This window comes from Tinamus guttatus, unplaced genomic scaffold (assembly GCF_059628265.1).
Source record: "Tinamus guttatus ecotype Peru unplaced genomic scaffold, ASM5962826v1 Tinamus_guttatus_pri_ptg000208l, whole genome shotgun sequence".
NCBI classification, from domain to species: Eukaryota; Metazoa; Chordata; class Aves; order Tinamiformes; family Tinamidae; genus Tinamus; species Tinamus guttatus.
In genome coordinates this window covers 1,824,475-1,841,700 of record NW_028288742.1, presented here as the reverse complement: position 1 = coordinate 1,841,700, position 17,226 = coordinate 1,824,475, and the positions used below count along the sequence as shown (strand labels likewise).

The 17,226-nt window shown below is 37.5% G+C and overlaps 1 protein-coding gene across 1 annotated transcript in view; it reads right to left on the bottom strand.

Moving 5' to 3' along the window:
• Window positions 1-1,502: 1,502 nt before the first annotated feature.
• The window catches only part of CATSPERE (catsper channel auxiliary subunit epsilon), a 31,969-nt gene continuing 16,245 nt past the window's right edge, over window positions 1,503-17,226 (bottom strand). The window contains exons 9-19 of the mRNA XM_088524289.1: window positions 16,559-17,051; window positions 15,701-16,172; window positions 12,029-12,468; window positions 10,771-10,829; window positions 7,565-7,598; window positions 7,389-7,468; window positions 6,948-7,047; window positions 6,335-6,421; window positions 3,774-3,934; window positions 2,603-2,656; window positions 1,503-1,656 (exon numbers count right to left, since the gene is read on the bottom strand). Coding sequence (XP_088380415.1) covers window positions 1,503-1,656; window positions 2,603-2,656; window positions 3,774-3,934; window positions 6,335-6,421; window positions 6,948-7,047; window positions 7,389-7,468; window positions 7,565-7,598; window positions 10,771-10,829; window positions 12,029-12,468; window positions 15,701-16,172; window positions 16,559-17,051 — 2,134 coding nt within the window. The remainder of the gene's footprint in view (window positions 1,657-2,602; window positions 2,657-3,773; window positions 3,935-6,334; window positions 6,422-6,947; window positions 7,048-7,388; window positions 7,469-7,564; window positions 7,599-10,770; window positions 10,830-12,028; window positions 12,469-15,700; window positions 16,173-16,558; window positions 17,052-17,226) is intronic.

Genomic DNA, 17,226 nt, shown 5'->3' with positions numbered 1-17,226 from the left:
CAGCCCGCGGCGGCGCCGGGGCGGCGCGGTGGGCAGCGGGCGCGCGGCGGCGCTGGCGGCGGCGGGACGAGGCGATCGCGGCGCGAGGGAAGTGCGGGGGGCGGCTCACGCCACCACCGGGGCCCCGAGACCGCCTGGGAGCGCCTCCAATGGGCGCAAAATGGAGCCGCTGGAGCCCGCCCCCATCTTCCCGGGGCGGTGGGGACTACAGCTCCCGGCGTGCAGCGCGGCAGCTCCCGGCGCGCCGCCCGCACCCCCGCCCCCGCGCGGCGCTGGTGGCGCCCCGTGTGACGGCGCGGGGGGCGGGGCGGGGCGGGGCGGCCGTTGGCGGCGGCGCCGACGTGGCGGCTCTGCGGCCTCCCGCGCATGGAAGGAGCGGGGCAGCCGTGACAGGAAGCGAGAGCGGCTGCGGGGCAGCCCCGGCGCCCGGGGAGACCTGGGGCCTCTGAGCCTCGCCGCTAGACCCACCTGTCCTAGGGGAATACGATGCTAGGGAGGGGCTGCTCTTACTCTAGGTGAAATTTATAAATTCCTGTTCTTTTTTTTTATTCCGATTTTTGCCTCTCTATAAAATGTACAGAAATAGACGGGATAGAGGTCATGCAAAACAAAGCAGTAACAAATGTTTCAAGTGTTCATACGTTCTTCGTGTCAAACTTCAGGTTTTACAGGCTCCACAGTTTTCATAAACTGAACATCAAAATGATTCTAAGAAGTTCCACCATTTATTTAAATACAGAGTTTTATTAAACTACTTTTAGGACAAAACGAACCATTACTTTTACCAACATACATCTTGCAATGTATCTTAACAATATGAAAACTCTGGCTGCAAGTGCAAAACTGTCTTCAGCTGGAATTAGAAGATAGAATCAAATTTTGAACTCTTATAACAAATGCTACAACCCTCATATTTGCATATTAGAAAATAAGCTTGTGAAAATGTATAATGACTCAAATATGTGTTTTTAATATAGTATTATAGAAATAGAATTTAGTAAATAGTGCATGGGCTATCAAGGTCTTCAAGAGTGTTTAATATTCCTTCTGTGGCCTGCACTATTCGTGATCAGAAATTAATTTGCTGACTGCATCCCTTGGATAGAGAGGAAATTTGCAGTCTTCTGTCAGCTTTTACTTGGAAAAAGTGTTCCAAAAACCTTAGGTGAGGGCATCAGTGAAAGCTATAAAAGGGGAAGCGAGCTCACGGATGAGGCTCACAGCTGTAGCTCAGCTTAGTTTGACTTGAAAGGTGTCAGTTAAGAAGTGCAAGCCACCACTGACCTGTACACGTAAATGAAATCTACTAAAGTTGTACTGAATAGCACATCCTTTATATTCAAAGATAAGTACGTATTGTTTAGAGAGATAAAAACAGCTAATGAAAACACACCTTAAGAAACAATATTTCAATTACCTAAAATATCACCATATTCTGGCATTGCGTTATGCAGGATGTCATCAATGTAACAGTAAGATCCCGGTCTTTAAGTCTTCTTCCACTAATTCTCCTGCTCTTCAGGTGATGCTCTCTTCTCATCAGCACGTTTGAGCTCTTGAAAAATTTTTGTATATCTGAAGTAGCTTAAAATGAGGAAGACCCCAAAAATGCAGATTATGAGAAATGAATATAACAAAACTGAAGATATATCTGACCTGAAATGCAAATGGAATTGGATTAATATCTCAAATTTCCTATTAGCAGTACATTCAGCAGTACATGGTGCAGTAACTGATGACAATGTAATTGATCAACTATTACATATTTCTCTTTAAACTTAAGGTCATAATAGGAAAATCTAAATTACTTGCTTTTTCAGTTAGTGGCAAGATTCCTTTAGTTAGGAACGAAGAATAAAACATGACTTTACTGGGGATACTTAAAAATTCATTTTGTTTTTAAAAAGATTCTGGGTTCCAGGTATCTTGTGTACTCAACACAGAAAATAAAATGACACACTAAAAAAAAGGAATGAAAACCAGGCATTATGCAGGTGTGCCCTCAGCCTGCAAGCTGGGATCTGAGTAATATCTCAACAGTTCTGGCCTAGCTTAGTAAGTGCATAAACATAGCTAGAACAATTCTCTTTAAGTTTCCGGGTATGATAGATGTAAAAGCCTCATTCTAGGCTAAGGCAGTGGCCAGCTTAAGTGCTAATAGATAGCTTACAAGATTCATTTTCATTTCCATCGGGGCAAATCCTTTATTTTTACTTAAATTCTTTATTTTTAAGTTAACTGACTTCTCTTTCTGCAAGAACAGTATTAGTGGGTGGAAATGAAACGAAGCAGATGCAAGAGAAGCATCTAGTTTTGTGGATCTTGTAAAAACATTAATTACATCATGAAAAAGCAAGCTAGGTTTGACACACTGGCAAACTTCCCCTTTGCTTTCAAATAAGGTATTTTGGAAAAACTACATCAACTAAAAATGTGTGGAAGAGTTCTTCTGTCTTCATCTGCAAATCGTGTGCCTACTTGTGCTTTCATAACTGTAATTTTATGCATATTTTCATAACATTTTGAATAATAATGTAAGAACATGAGGACAACTTAATATATTAAAAAGTGATTAAGTTCAGAAACATCTACTTGCTTTTACCTTTCAATTATACCATATGTACGGACTGCAAAGAATGCTTTTAAATCACAAAAACTGAAACATATAAAAAAAAACATAAAAAAGCCTCGTTAGGTATCTTCATATTTGTCTAGTGCCCAATATCATTGAATGTTTATTAAAACATGGATAAGTAGATTGGAATAATGAACCCCACATATTCACAAGTAACACTCTAAGTGAAGTATATTGTCAATTTTTAATATTGACAATTATAGTTAATTATTGTGCAGTACAGTTGGCTTTAGTGAGCATTCAGGCATGTATATATAGGTTTTTACATGATCTCTGCTTTTAAAAAATCATGTTCTACAGGAGTCATTCCAGCAGTATCAGGAAGACTTACATAGGGCTAAAAAAGAGCCAATGTGTTAGAAAGTCCAGGCTACAAGGGATAAATTATGGCTTTGAGACAAGCTAGAAATAACATGAAAACCGTGATCTCTTTACTAGCAGTTTTGTGTGCTCAGGGTCTATTGGACAGACTGCAGTGCATTCACCAGGCCTCACTGCTTTCAGTCAGAGCTCTGTGATAGTGCTCCAGGCAAGCAGATTGGAAGGATGGGGAGAGGAAAAACCAGCACTTTCACCCAGGGCAGCACTTTATTTTACAGTGTAGGGCTAGCTAAGTGAGCTACCAGCAATTATATCAGTTCTTTTCATTCATTTGTTACTGGTATTTACTGGTCTGTCACATTCCCCGAAAATGTGGGATATGCAGGACTATACCGAGTATTATAGGAGTTAGTTTATACATTACTGAGCGCCTAAAAATGTTGCAAATTTGCAATTAATAACTTGAAGGGAAAACATACTCTTGAATAGAAGTTACACTCTCAAAAGTTCTTGTAAAGAATAACAAAATGTGTCATTTTCAAAGATTTTCAGATAACCTATATTAATTTACAAATAGTATGATTCTTTTCTTGCAAATACCTTGCTGCCTTTAGATGATGCACTCAGCATTTATGCTGGTGATTAGTTTGAAAAATGGAAAAGTCAGAGATTCTGAGAATCACATCTGAATCATTTTTAAGTTAGAGCCAGGCAGAAGGAGAAAACATTGATAACACTAAAGTCAAATGAAATCCTAAGAAAAAATATTTTTTTTACTCCACATTACTCTTTTTTGACATTAAAAGAAGAAAATAACCTGTAGTTTGGGTCTATTATCCTCACTCTGAACACGTAAATGCCACTGTGACTAGTAGACCAAACAATGGAGTTTCTAGAGGTCATGTTTAAAATCTGATACTGCTCATACAGTCCTTCATCTGTACTGTTCTGATGAAACACAAAACAGGACCTGTAATTCTGAACAGAAACAATAAAGAAGATATTTATTTTTTGAACTATTTTTGAAAAGCAACCAGACACATACACAGATTTTGGTTCTGTTTTTTTTTTTTTTTTGTGTGTGTGTGTGTCTATAGTGGCTAAAGATGATAAATAGATTCTACTGTGTACAGGTTCAATTAAATACAAGTTCATATGAACATAAATTATAGAATTCAGTCCCTTGATAGTGCTATTAACAAACTGTCTATAATTAACCAAACGCAATTATCTGTTCTTGAAATAACTGTGTTTCACTACAGACATCATGTTATTAGGAAACTTGCTGATCTTACATTTATAAGTCAGTCTGTATTCAGTCTATATTATATTCAGTTTCTAAATGTAAATTTACTACGAGGAAGAAGAGACAGAATGTAAAATGTATAGAAAAGTTTGAATATGCCTCAGAATTTATTTCTGATGTCTCAGAAGATAATTTCATTGGTCTGAAAGGGGTGTGAAGATGTTTCATAGTTATGCTTGAAGCCCAGACAAAAATGTCCTTGACAGACAGGGCAATGCGTTATCTCTGTGGATATTATATAACATATTCTGTCTCTTCCCATCCCGCTTGGCTGCTGGGAGGTAAAAAAAATATATATATATAGATGACATGGTTCATACATTCTCTTTAAATTCTTTCAAATTGATAACACTTGTGGAGGGTTCCTGGCATGGCTTCCAATGGGAATTTGATCAATCCAATAGCAAAAAATAAAAACAGCTTGCTTATTTGTGTCATCTCAAGATGTACTGTCTCTATATATGTCTACATCATGTCTACATTCGCGCTATTGGTATGTAGAGGTTAGCCAGAAAATCGTCCTGTATAGATAGATAGATAAGGCACAATACTATCTAGCACGTAAAGGTTTGCTTCTGCCAAAAAATAAGAACTTCAGGAAAACAAGATGCTGCTTATACAAGGCTGAAGAGGAGGTTTCAGGACAAGCTCATCTACAACTGAAAGTCTTTCCTAAATTACTTTAAATTATACTAGGATCTCTTTAAACAAACCTGTAGTTTGAACCTGAGTGACTTCTCAGAACAATTGCAATAGCTGCAGACATGGCTGGGATACTGCAGGCAAAATAGTACCTTGGAGCATAACTGACAGAGTCTGCAAGTGCTATCAAGCAAGGTCCTTTTTCAGTTCAGATAGAGGGAGGGCAGAAAAGGATTTCAGATAGGCAAATAAATTGCTTGTGCATACCCTTATCCAGAAGTGCTGTGTAACTGACATGAAACTGGACAGGGGTAGTAGATGATTGATTTACTTAAGATCCTCATGAGCATCAAGCCTCTGGCCTAAATGTGTCTGTGCTCCTAGTGAGGCAGTTAATGAGGCTGCACGAAGAAAAGCTTGTGTCCCAGAGGAGCAGATATGTGTAGTGGTCTTAACTGGAAGGCTATTCTACCTCCATGAGTTAGTGAGTAGCAGTTGGCCTTAGTAGGCACAGGCCTGTGGTGCGCTCCTTACTGACTGTAACGGAGAAGCCCGTACATGACTTGCACTTGGCACTGCGTGATTGCACCACCTGCATGTCCCATCTTGTCTTGAAGTGAAGCAGCATGTTTACCCCTTTCTCTTGACAGTAGAAACTATGAACAGAGTTGTTTACTTCTAAGAAAAACCTGCAGTAGCTCTAAAGGCCATCAAACCTCACCATGGAAGGACTATGTGCAGTGTGTGGTTCTCTGTCTAGAGGTCTGTCCGGTGTTTTACAACCTGAGGTTCCCAGCATGTGAAGAGATGTAAGATTATGACATCCACTTTTTCTTTCTTGTGTTATCTCCAATAAATGTTGTTTTAAATAACTTAATACTTAAAGCATCTTAGCGCCTTTCTTAATGAGGTCCATAACAAATACTTGCACTAGTGTTTCCTTTCCATGTCTTCAGTCATAACTCTAAAGTGACACTGGGTTTTGCCAGATTAGATGGGATGGATCCCAAAGAAAGGACTAAAGTCTGATGAAAGTTGTCCGTTTAAGATATCTCCAAAAGGAGGTCCAAAGGACTATCCAATGCCCACTTCTTCATTAAGAATTTGTAGTTCTCTTGTGCCTACTGAGTGATACAAGATCTGCAAATACAGAAGGAAGTTCTCTTGAAAAGAGAGATCAGAAAGTCATAGGGATAGAGAAGTTAGAAAAAAAGGTTCCCTCTCTTCAGACTTGACATTGGATGCCATAATGCTGAATTTTTGGTTGTACAGGAAAATGTACGACAACAAAGGACCCATTTTGTATATAGCAATAGTGATCTGGATGATCAGATGTAGATGGCTGATAGCCAGCAATGTACAAATATGTAAGATATCTATAGATTTCACTCATGCTACCACCAGCTATTTCTAAACATTTATTTTCATACCTGTGGTCCCCATATTTCATCCAGTGTAGAGTTTTGACTTGCATTAAGCATCATGGGCCAAGACTGTGCCTTGTATAAGCAACCTTCCTGTTAAAAATACAAATTTTAAACAGAAGAATGAAATATAGATTAAAAAGTGTACTTGAAATGCAATTGAAATGTGCAAATGAAATGGAAAAATGCAAATGAAATATGATAGACAAGAATATACAGATAGGAAAGAAAGTTATGTTCTTGTTTCAGTTATCTAGCAATTGGGAAGAATTTGTTTTGATGAGATCTTGTGGGTAAGTGGAAATATATATTTTTTCTTTTTGCACAGAAGGTAGTCTGAAATTTCAAAGTGATTTTGAAGTTTCATTTCCCAAACCATATTCTCACAGGGAGATTTCTTTTTCTGCTCTTTGTTCACTGCATTGTTTTGATGTTTCTCACATGATTAATTCTGAACAGTGTATATTGTTAAGACCAATACATGAAATGTTAAAATGCTATGCAACTAAATGTATCCGTTCAGAATAAAGAGGCCCAAGCATGCATAAAAGCAGCCATACTTCATGCAGACCACTGTGCACAAAATGTATTTAAGTTACATTCTCAGTAGCTGGCTTACTTCTTTCATGGATGAAGTGTACCCATAGTCTGTTCTGCCTTCCATTTCCCATAATATGAAATTTGTTTCAACCCTTCTAACGTATTTATCACCATCATACCTGTAAAACATATGGAATTTGACATCTCAATAGAACAGCATAAGCACATACAGCAATAGGATTCAGAGCTATGGAATGGATCAGTAAGCAAGTGTGTAGAGCTGCTGTAGTTGTGGGGGAAGGCAAAAAAGGTAGGCTGCTTTAGGTAACGGGATTACAACGTTAGCACAGTCCAGCAATTCCCACTGGGACAAAAGAATGTGTGAAAAAGTACATAAAAAAATTGATAAATGTTAACTCCTGCCATTGGGCTGTGATACTTTCCACAGCTTCACATCTCTACATAACATTTGTGGAAGTGATTGTCTTCCTGCTTCACAATGTATCAGCAACTTACTTACAGGGAAATAATTGGTTGGAAATATTGTTCATAATGAAGTTCCATTAGGCAACCATATTTATTCCAGTCATAACGGGCTATCTAAAAAAGGAGAAGTTTTATTCATATTTTGAATACTGAACTCTGCTTCTCTCTTCTTACATGTAGCCCCATTTGAATGAAAACTGTAATGCTCACCTTGTCTTCAACTGTTTGACGCCACAGAAATTTCCTAACGTAAGGAAAAAACAACAATCTTTTTTTAAAACCTCTCTTAAAAATTGTCTTGCTAAAAGTTTCATTTGTTTGGAAATATTTCAATCTGTTCCTTTTTCTCCTGGCTTGAAAAAAAGAAAGCCTTTCTTTCTGCTATACAGTTTTACACCCTTCGTATGTTATTAATTTTAAAAGTCAACTCATACAAAATATTTGTAGCTATTTCCTACTATAAGTATTACCCAGAACCAGTAAGTAAGAATTTAGAGGCCAGCACTACACTCCTGGATTCTTTTCAGTGTTAATTTAACAGCACATTGGGTGAAATCCTGAACTATAGCAAATCTCCATTAGCCTATTGGAATCAGGTGCAGATTCTTCTGGATATTTTAGACACTAATCTGGTAGAAAAAAATAACATGTCAACAGTTTCTGCATCGATTCAATCACACCATCTTGACAGAGAATTCTTAGAATAGTAGTTTGCTTTAGGTTTGTACATACTGTGCATCTACGCTGTAACAGAAAAGAAAAAGATGATAGGAACATCAGTATCAGAAAATCCTCATTTGGTAATAAGTGGTGTATATTATGTAGAGCACTTTCATACGACAATATATCCAAAATGCCCAGTCTTTTTTGGACTATTAATACAGTATCTTACCCAGGTATTTTGTAAGTAGTAAAATCATGATTTAGACAGACTACATCTGAGGGTCTAAAAGACAAAAAAGAGATTTTTTTTTGAAAAGATGTTAAGCATATGGCTATATATATTATATATATAGCTCTATACACTTTACAGTCTGTTTGTATATTTTCAAAGATAAACCTTTTAATTATCATTTATACACTTATGCAGAGAAACATTTTATAAATGTAGTAAATCATATATATGAAGCTTAAATATCACTACATTAGCATTTATTTCAACTACTGTTGTAAAAAATCCAGAAAAAGTAAATTATTTAAACTTGCCTCTCAACAACAATATGCCTTCCTGGAGGGCAGCCAACAAAGAGGTGAGCTACCTGAAAAGAAACACAAACTTTAATTTTTCCAGGAAACCTTCCCGAGATGAACCTCATCCACAGACAGTTGTGCATCATGGTTTATTACTATGACTCCTTTCTTGCCCACATTCTTACTCACTTTGGAGACTTTCTCATTAATACGATACTGCAAACTTCATCTTCTCTGCCTTTCTGCTTAAGCTCTCCTTATATAATTTTACAAGACATTAGTTAACTGGAATGACGTGAACTGGAGTGAAATCTTGGCCATCGACCTGTGGCTGCCAGCGGGCCAGGATTTCCTTTCAGGAAACGGAGAAGCAGTGGTATTGTATGTCATCCAAATTACGATATCAAGCTACAGCGCCTACCTTGCAGTGTAATTTACATGATGCTTCAAAGACACTAGGCTGCAGTTCAATTGACATAACACCGCTGGTTAACTCCCTGCAAAAGAAACCCCCCAGCAAACAAGGATTTGTGTTGGAATTTATTTCAGAGTAAACCAAGAGATTGAACTGCAACAATATCAAGGCAATTTAATTTGGAGGCAAGGCACACTGGTTACTATTATTTACTATTACTTTTTATTTTATTAGCATATCATTTAAATACCACGTGGCAGTACAAATATAGGTAATTGCTGTGGTTTCACAGGTGAATGTTTGAGAGTTTGGGAGAATAAGTCCTAGCAGTCTGCGTTTTTTTTTTTTTTTTTTTTTTTTTGATGCTTATTGATTTCTGAGGGCCACATTAGACGTTATTAGGTCTCTTGTTTACTTTATGAATAATACAGCACCTGTCTATGGACAGGCTACACTTTTTAATATCAGCTTCATAACTACTTTTGAAATACTGAAATATTGCTTTGGAAGGGTGGATTAATGCTTGCTCTGAAATGGGTCTTTAATCCATAGGCAAACACAGATCAAATTGAAGACAGAAAACGCAGGCAGCTTTGAAAATGTGAGCAGGTGAAATACTATTATTTTTTTCTGTGTTGCCAGACAAACCATGTTGAGGAGTGCAGGAGGGTCAGGTTTGGGGGGAGGTGACCTCCGCTGTGGGAGATTTGGACCTATTATCACACCGATTAACAACAGTATATTCTGTATATATATTAGTATATTCTGGAACAAGGTGGAGGGGAGTGAGCAGAATTACCCAGATCCTATCTGTTTTCACCTTTCGCAAAACTCTGGTTTGTGCTGAGGTAAGATGAACGGCTTAAGACAGCCTAGTGTGGTACTGAATCAGAGAACTGTCACACAGAGACTGTTGATTCAGGCAGTCCCACAACAAAATACTCAGCTGGTTTTTCTATTGTGGTTTTTCATAGAGAGATCAATATCAAAATGTCTTCAGTCAGTAATGTGTCACACTCACTAATCTTTAATACATCTTTGTAGAAAGAGCTTTTGGTGCATGTATGCGGCTCTTGTTTTATAAATCTTTATGGAATATAAGGTGGAGAGTCTGGTAGGGCTGTACACGGCTACCTGTGATTAGGCTTACTACACGAGAAAAAAATATCTTTTAGCCATCAGTAGGCTATCAATTTGCACTCGTGTATGAAAGACAACCACCTCTTGCTTGTCGAAGGGACATCTGCATTTCTGAGCAAGGTGGCTAATAGTTTGGTAGAATCGTCTCCTGAACTAAATGAGGATCAGTAGCTCTTTTAGAGTTGGGAAAATTTGAATAAAGCTGTATGCAAATCCAGAACAAAAGTGAAGATAAGTCTCAAGATGTTCTTTGGGGACGTAGGTCTGTTCAACAGCTGAGGGCTCACCCAGGAAAGTATGAATTCTGAAAAGGCTCTCAGCTGGAACATTAAGAGTACAAAGAAATGTTGGAATGAACCTAAGTATGATGTAAAATGTGCATGGTTTGTAGGACCTTTACAAAACCTTGCAAATGGGTTATCTATTTTACATTTTATAAATACTTTCATTTGCTTTTCCTAATTTGACGCATGTCCACTTGTATGCAAGAAAGCTGCATGGCCCTCTTGAAGTATTACGGCAAGAAGCACTATTCTCCCATTAACAACTATACTATTAATTTATGTAATATCTTCCAGGGCAGTTCTATAGTCCGGATGACATTTATAATTCATACTTATCAAAACTACATTATCAACTTTATCTTATTTTTAGATTTCATTATACTTACAATGCCTTTGTATAATTGGATTCTAAAGTATAGTCAATGTCATGATAAAATGTAAATGTCTAGAAGAGATAGAATAAAGAATAAAATTCATTAATAAAAATCTTTAAACCACAGGGATACTTCTGTTGAGATAAAGGGTATGTTCATGATATCTGAAGCATCTGCAAGAATGTCTAATTCCACTTCTGCAGTTTATTTTTATGTGTCTGCCACAATATTTGTATTGAGACACTTTATCATCTCAAGTCTGCACTATTGGAAATAAATTATTGGATTATTGGAAATAAATCTGTCTCAAGGAACATACAAAGGTACATCGTGATATTGAGATAGAGCTGGAAACACTCTACCCATTGCTCCTCATCAGTAAGGAGAGCAATGCTGCATCTAGGAGGAGGTTCCGGAACTTGCCGTGTGGAGAGCAAGCAGCAACAGCTGATTCTGCTTCCAGACTCCTCTCATATGATTCTCTTCCTCTACACCACCCTCTGGCATTTTTGAGCTCTTTGAGACCAGGTCCTGTCTTCAGCCCTGCCAGAACAAGCCTGCTTAGCTCACTGTTTTTATACCAGGCCTTAATTTCAGCCTTATTCAGAGATGCCTGGAAAACTCTCAGCCTGTAGCAGGCGATGAAAAGATCTGAGCTTTCACAAAATAGAAGCTGCTTCACAACATGGTATGATTTTGGTATAGACATCTAAATTGGCAGGTTGGTACAGCACAAGAGAGATACTTCCAGTATCCAGAGATCATCACACATGCAAATGTTGACACCCATGAAACAGTGGTAGTAGAATGGAAGGGGGCGGATGAACAAGAAGAAATGCCAGCACACACTTCAAATGCCTAAATTAGGACAGAAGGTTATGCGACTAATTGCTATGTTTATTAAATTTACATTCTTTATGTTGCAGAATTCTGTAGCTGATTTTCAAATTTATAATGCAGATCTGGGATGATGAAAAGTAGTTAATGTGCTATTTTAATTCACACTTAGAAGTACTGGTTTCGCTTATTGAATTCTAATCCAGAAAATATATATAAATAATAGTTCTACTGAGAGAAAATTAATCTGCCTGGATCTGTGCAAGTCTTAATAGTAGTGAATGCATATGGAAAAAAGCCTTTCCCCAGTCCTTCAATGTACACAGGACTCTCTCAAATACCACACAAATACCACAAAATGTGAAAATGTATGACAAAATGTAGTGGAAAGAAACTTAAATTGGACATAAAGAAACTTTTAAGCAAAACTTACTTCATTTTTAGTGGAGACTTTACCAGCAATTTCATATTTGCTGCTTCCTCTTAGTAGTAATAACTCTGGCCTGTAGACTTCCAGATGTGCACTTATATCCACATCTTCCTCAAAAACTATCTGAGACCAAAATGTCAGTTCATCTCCCATGTCCAGATAGTAAATACTGAAATGTATGTTGTGAAGAAAAGCTATAATTGAGCAAGAAATTTCAGATTTAAATGTGGAACTAAATATTTCAAGTTCCAAAGGATAGGTCTGGCGATAGATGTTCGAACCATCAATTAATAATATGTATACACTAGCAGATGGATTCAGATAAAGGACCATCTTTTCCGTTTCATCTATCCACTCAGGAAGTCGAACTAATCCTCTCAATTCATTTTTTGTATAAAATAAATAGTTGTTTTGCATTTTTATCACTATATTCCCAAGGTAGTCTGTAAAAAGGAAAACAGAAAGAATGCACTTTTGTGTAATTCAAATATACAAAAGATTATGACTATGCTTATTTAGATCTCCTTTTCCTTACAACTGGCATCTTTCTCATGTGATATCTACATGTACTCCATTCATGCACATCCCAAGTTAGTGAGAAATCTTTTGACAAGCAACCCCCAGTGGTTGGCAGACATGCCTTTTGTCCTCTTGATGAGCAAATGAACGAATGAAGGAAAGAAGAAAAGGGAAAAAGAGAGAAAGCAAGGAAGCAAGAAAGGAAGCAAGCTAGAAAACACCAGATCTGTTCCTTTGGAATTTTGATGTTGCAGGGACAGAAGATGGGCATAGGTATAAGCAGCACATTTGAAGAATGAAGGCACTTAAACTACTTGAACTAGGTAATTTGTTTTTAATGCTTGTGCAGATTTCAATCTAGTGACTCTAGCAGTGTTCACACGTATGATCTCACATGAGGGAGATACCAGTGTCTTTAATAAAACAGTGATTCAGCATTTGATTGAATTTGTCAAATGACCAACTGCTACAAATACTTTCCATACTGCACAGTTTGTGTAATAATGCAGGATCATTTGGTAATTACACAGCTTTCAGATACAAGAATGTTTCTGATAAAATAGAAAGTTATTTAGCACTGGAATTTTTCAGATATACTACCCATAGGGACATTGCCACTACAGATGCATGTGCTGTTAATACCTAAAGCCATACAATTTCAGCAGTGTTCACGAATATCTCATCTCTTGCTTGTAAGGACGTAAAGGAGAAACCACACCATATGTCCAGTAGGCCCTGTGAGCCCATAATTCTAGATCTAAACAATTCAGTGAAGTCCTCATCAAGAAGCAGGAGATGAATAGGCAACAGGCATACATATCTCAAAGAAGTTGCTTAGTGGTAAGTATCCCCATGACTTTTCTTCGAGTGATAGTAATAACAAAACAACCATACTAATGGTGACTACAAGAAGTATCCCCTTTGTACCTAGAGATGATATGGAGTTAGCATATGTTAAGAAAAAGAACTATCCCAGGAATACACTAAGAAACATGGTATCATTCACTGATGCTTTTACAATTGCATTGTAAACGGAGCTCCAGGGGGGCTGTTTGCCCTTGTTTAGGAGAGACGTTCTTCATTTCTGATTAGCGTACCTTAATCTTTGAAGGCACTTTCACTTAAACAGCCCTGTAAAAGGGCTTGATTCAGATAAATAGACTTTGTAAGGAGGCTGATGTGTTTTTTGACTCCTCTGACAACATTAAGAGTGAAAAAGAAGCTTGTCTAAATAATTTGCTCCTATTTAGGTGAAGATATGCCTGCTGTCCGATTTAGTCCTGAAACAACAGAGGTTGGAAAAGAGTACAGACTGCATAATTTCCTAACTCAAATGAAATTCAGGTCTGATGTTAGAAATTGGAATGAATTCCAAAGGGCACTCCGCATGGACGAGGAATAACAATTAACGCCTAGGTATTTTTTCCTTTTCCTTTTGGCTAAGGTGACCACCTAGAAAAACGGCACCTTCATATTGAGATGAATAAGCAAGCCAAACCATCATAAACTCAACCAGATGGTTTACCAAACCAACCAACTTAACGGTTTACCAACTTAATGGTGTTAAGTGTAGAAAGTGTAAGTGAAGGTAAGTGCAGCAAATGTAGATCATACTGGAGAAGAGGCTCTTTGACAGAAAGATCTTAACTGGAGTCTGAGTGCACCTCAGAGCAGCAAGTTGAGTTAACCTTCTCTGGCTCTAGTACTGAAGACTGCTCTAGTCAGAGGCAAGTTCCAGCGGCCACAAGACAGGAACTCTTCTTCAACAAAGAATGTGAGAAGCTTCATTAATAGGGTTCCCTCTCATGCTCCTCCTTCCTGAGCCAGTAGGGAAACGGTACTCACGTGTCATCTTTTGTGAGCCTCCGTAAGCCTGACTTATGCTTGTAGATCTGGGCACATTCTTTTAAAATGATCACTAAGAATTGTTTCAGTATGTGGCCTCCTCTCAGGGCACTGTCAGCAGACTTGGGTCGTCTTTAGACAACATGAGATTATCTCAGCAGAAATATTTAGCACATCCTCTTCAGAAGTCTTCTTGCCAGTGCTGTTAGCCTGTCACCTGCACTGTGCTGCAGTTGGCTGGTAATTTTGCCAGAATTTGCCTAGCTTCTTCCTGTTCTTTTTAAGTGTTTTTTCAGCTGTTGCCATATTTGCATTGAGGAGCTCAGCTCTCAAACCATCACTGCATGACATGGTTAGGATCTATCTTCTATATCACATTAGATTCATAAGGAAGCAGGATTTTGAGTATGAGCCATGAGTTGCCTGGCTTCATCTTGCAAGCCAGTAAGTATTTACCAAGTTTTTTGAGGGTAGCTTTTTTTTTTTTTTTTTTTTTTTTTTGCCTGAAAGTGCTTTCCTGAATGATATGGCATTCTCAGAAGGGTTTTGATTGGAACAGTAACTCACAGCATTAGGATTAGATCTTCCAAGTTTCAGGAAGAATTTTGTAGGAAGTGGTGGTGGTAATGTCCAGTATTGATCCCCTGAACTCTAAATTTTGTAGAGATGGATTCAGATCAGATTTTGTACACTCACCTTGTGACTCAACTAATCAAGTACCATTGTCTGCATGACAGTGAATGGCAACTGCGTAGTTGAATTCTTCTTCAGTTGCCTACTAAAGATGAACCACTACCATGGAAAGAGACTCGATGAGCTGGAATAACAAATGACAGGACTATGCCTTAATAACAGCATCAATGTGATGCTGTGATCATAATGTGAAAGAAGTGCCTTAAGAAGTCAGAATGCTGCAAAATAATCTCTTTGATGTAGAGAAGCATAGGTTTCATACCATTAGATTTTGAATCAAACAGAACAGGACAAAAATAATCATCCTCCTAAGCAGTCAGAGATAGAGCTATCCTACTGTAACAAAGACTAAGGGCAAAAGTTGTTGAGTTTTCTTAGTAGAATCATATTGAATTCAGGTGACATTACCTGAAGAACAAAAATTGGCTTGATATGTGAGTCTCATCTAAAAGTAATATTTTTAAATCTTAATAGGCCAATGAAATTAATAACTATTATTCTATTACTATCATTTACAAAAAGACAGACTCAGAAATCCCTTCTTAAAATTTGTAATTTACTTCAGCATTGAATTAATTAAAATTAATTAATAGGTACTTAAAATAAAATATACTTAACCAGGAATAATCTGGTGAATAGTGCTCCCATTAGTCATTTCTGAAAGAGACAGATTCGATCCAAATATTTCAAGATATCCATTAGTTGTGTTGTTTCTGTAGGTGTAGTAAATGCTTTCATTGTTCCACAGCAAACCACATGATAATGCTGAGTTTAAATACATCATTCTTGTAACAGAATTCTCAGAAACAGGTAAATAAAACTCTCTTAAGCCCCATAATTGTCTGTCTTCACTATAAAATGCCAGATGAAAGAGTCTGGAGGAAGTGCAACCTTTGCAGATCAGCAACAGTGTGATTTCAGATGGGATTGAGTCATAGCTAACTATCTCTATAGATAAAGCAGCGTCTTTTGGAAAATATAAAGTCTTTGCTAAGTTTGTTGTATCTGTCATTTTATGAAATGTTTCATCATATGCAAGATACAGCTCATTAGATGTCCATGCTGCCAAAGTACTTAGTTGACTTCTATTCTGTTAAAACAAAATAAAACCACAGTGATTAGGTAAATGCTATCTTCCTTTAAAATTTACATCACAGATGTACATTAGGAAATCAAAATGTTGTGGGATATATCTTCAGCTAGTGTCATCAGCAGAGTCCATCAGAATGAATTTACAAATTTAAGTCATGATCCCAGAAATGGTTGCATATGGCTAAATAAGCTCACGCGGAATCACTCACGGTATCCAGATCCTATTTTGAAATGTCCTGAAAGTGAACTTATTGCTGTCTGGTCATTTCTAATTACAAACCCAGCAACACATCAATGAAAAGTAGATCTAAAATAGATTCATCAATATATTTAGTGAAGAGCAGCTATATTTTAAATGTTAAAAGAGAACTGAAGATAACTTACCTGCACTGGATAGAATAATGGACACCAGTATCTTGAACATATTCCGGTTATTTTTGCTTCAGGAAGCTTATGTTCTGCCCCAAGTTTAAAAAAATGATTAGATTCTCTTTTATAAATAGTTCCATTTATTAAAAATAAGATTCCATTATCTGTTAGAGCCACATCAGTTACACTGTTGTTTAGGCCTTGGGTCAAAACATCTGAAGGAACTTTGATTTCTTCATAAGTTCTGAATCCATCACTCGTATAGAAAGTTCCAAAGTCTGTTAATAAAACGGCTGTTGTCGGAAAACATGCCGACCATGTAATAGACATGTCACTATTTCTGGGGGAACCGAGTGAGGCATCATTTTCTTTGCTGGGAAATGAATGTTTAGGCCTTGGAATTATAAAGGGAGTATCTAGAACAAAGCATTCCTGAAATGCTATTGCCTTCCCATGTATATTTATTATGATATCTTCTGATTCTGCAGGTACATTGACCGTCCATAATCTGAAAATAGAAGAAGTAATAGATAAACTTTCAAGATGAAACCTTACAGTTGAGGACACTGAAACAAATGTAGCCATGTGATTAGATTTAGGTCACATGCTTAGAAGAACTGCATCTTCAGTTCAAGTCCTGAATTAGCTATTTGGGGAATGGAGTTATTCTCAGGATAGACAGA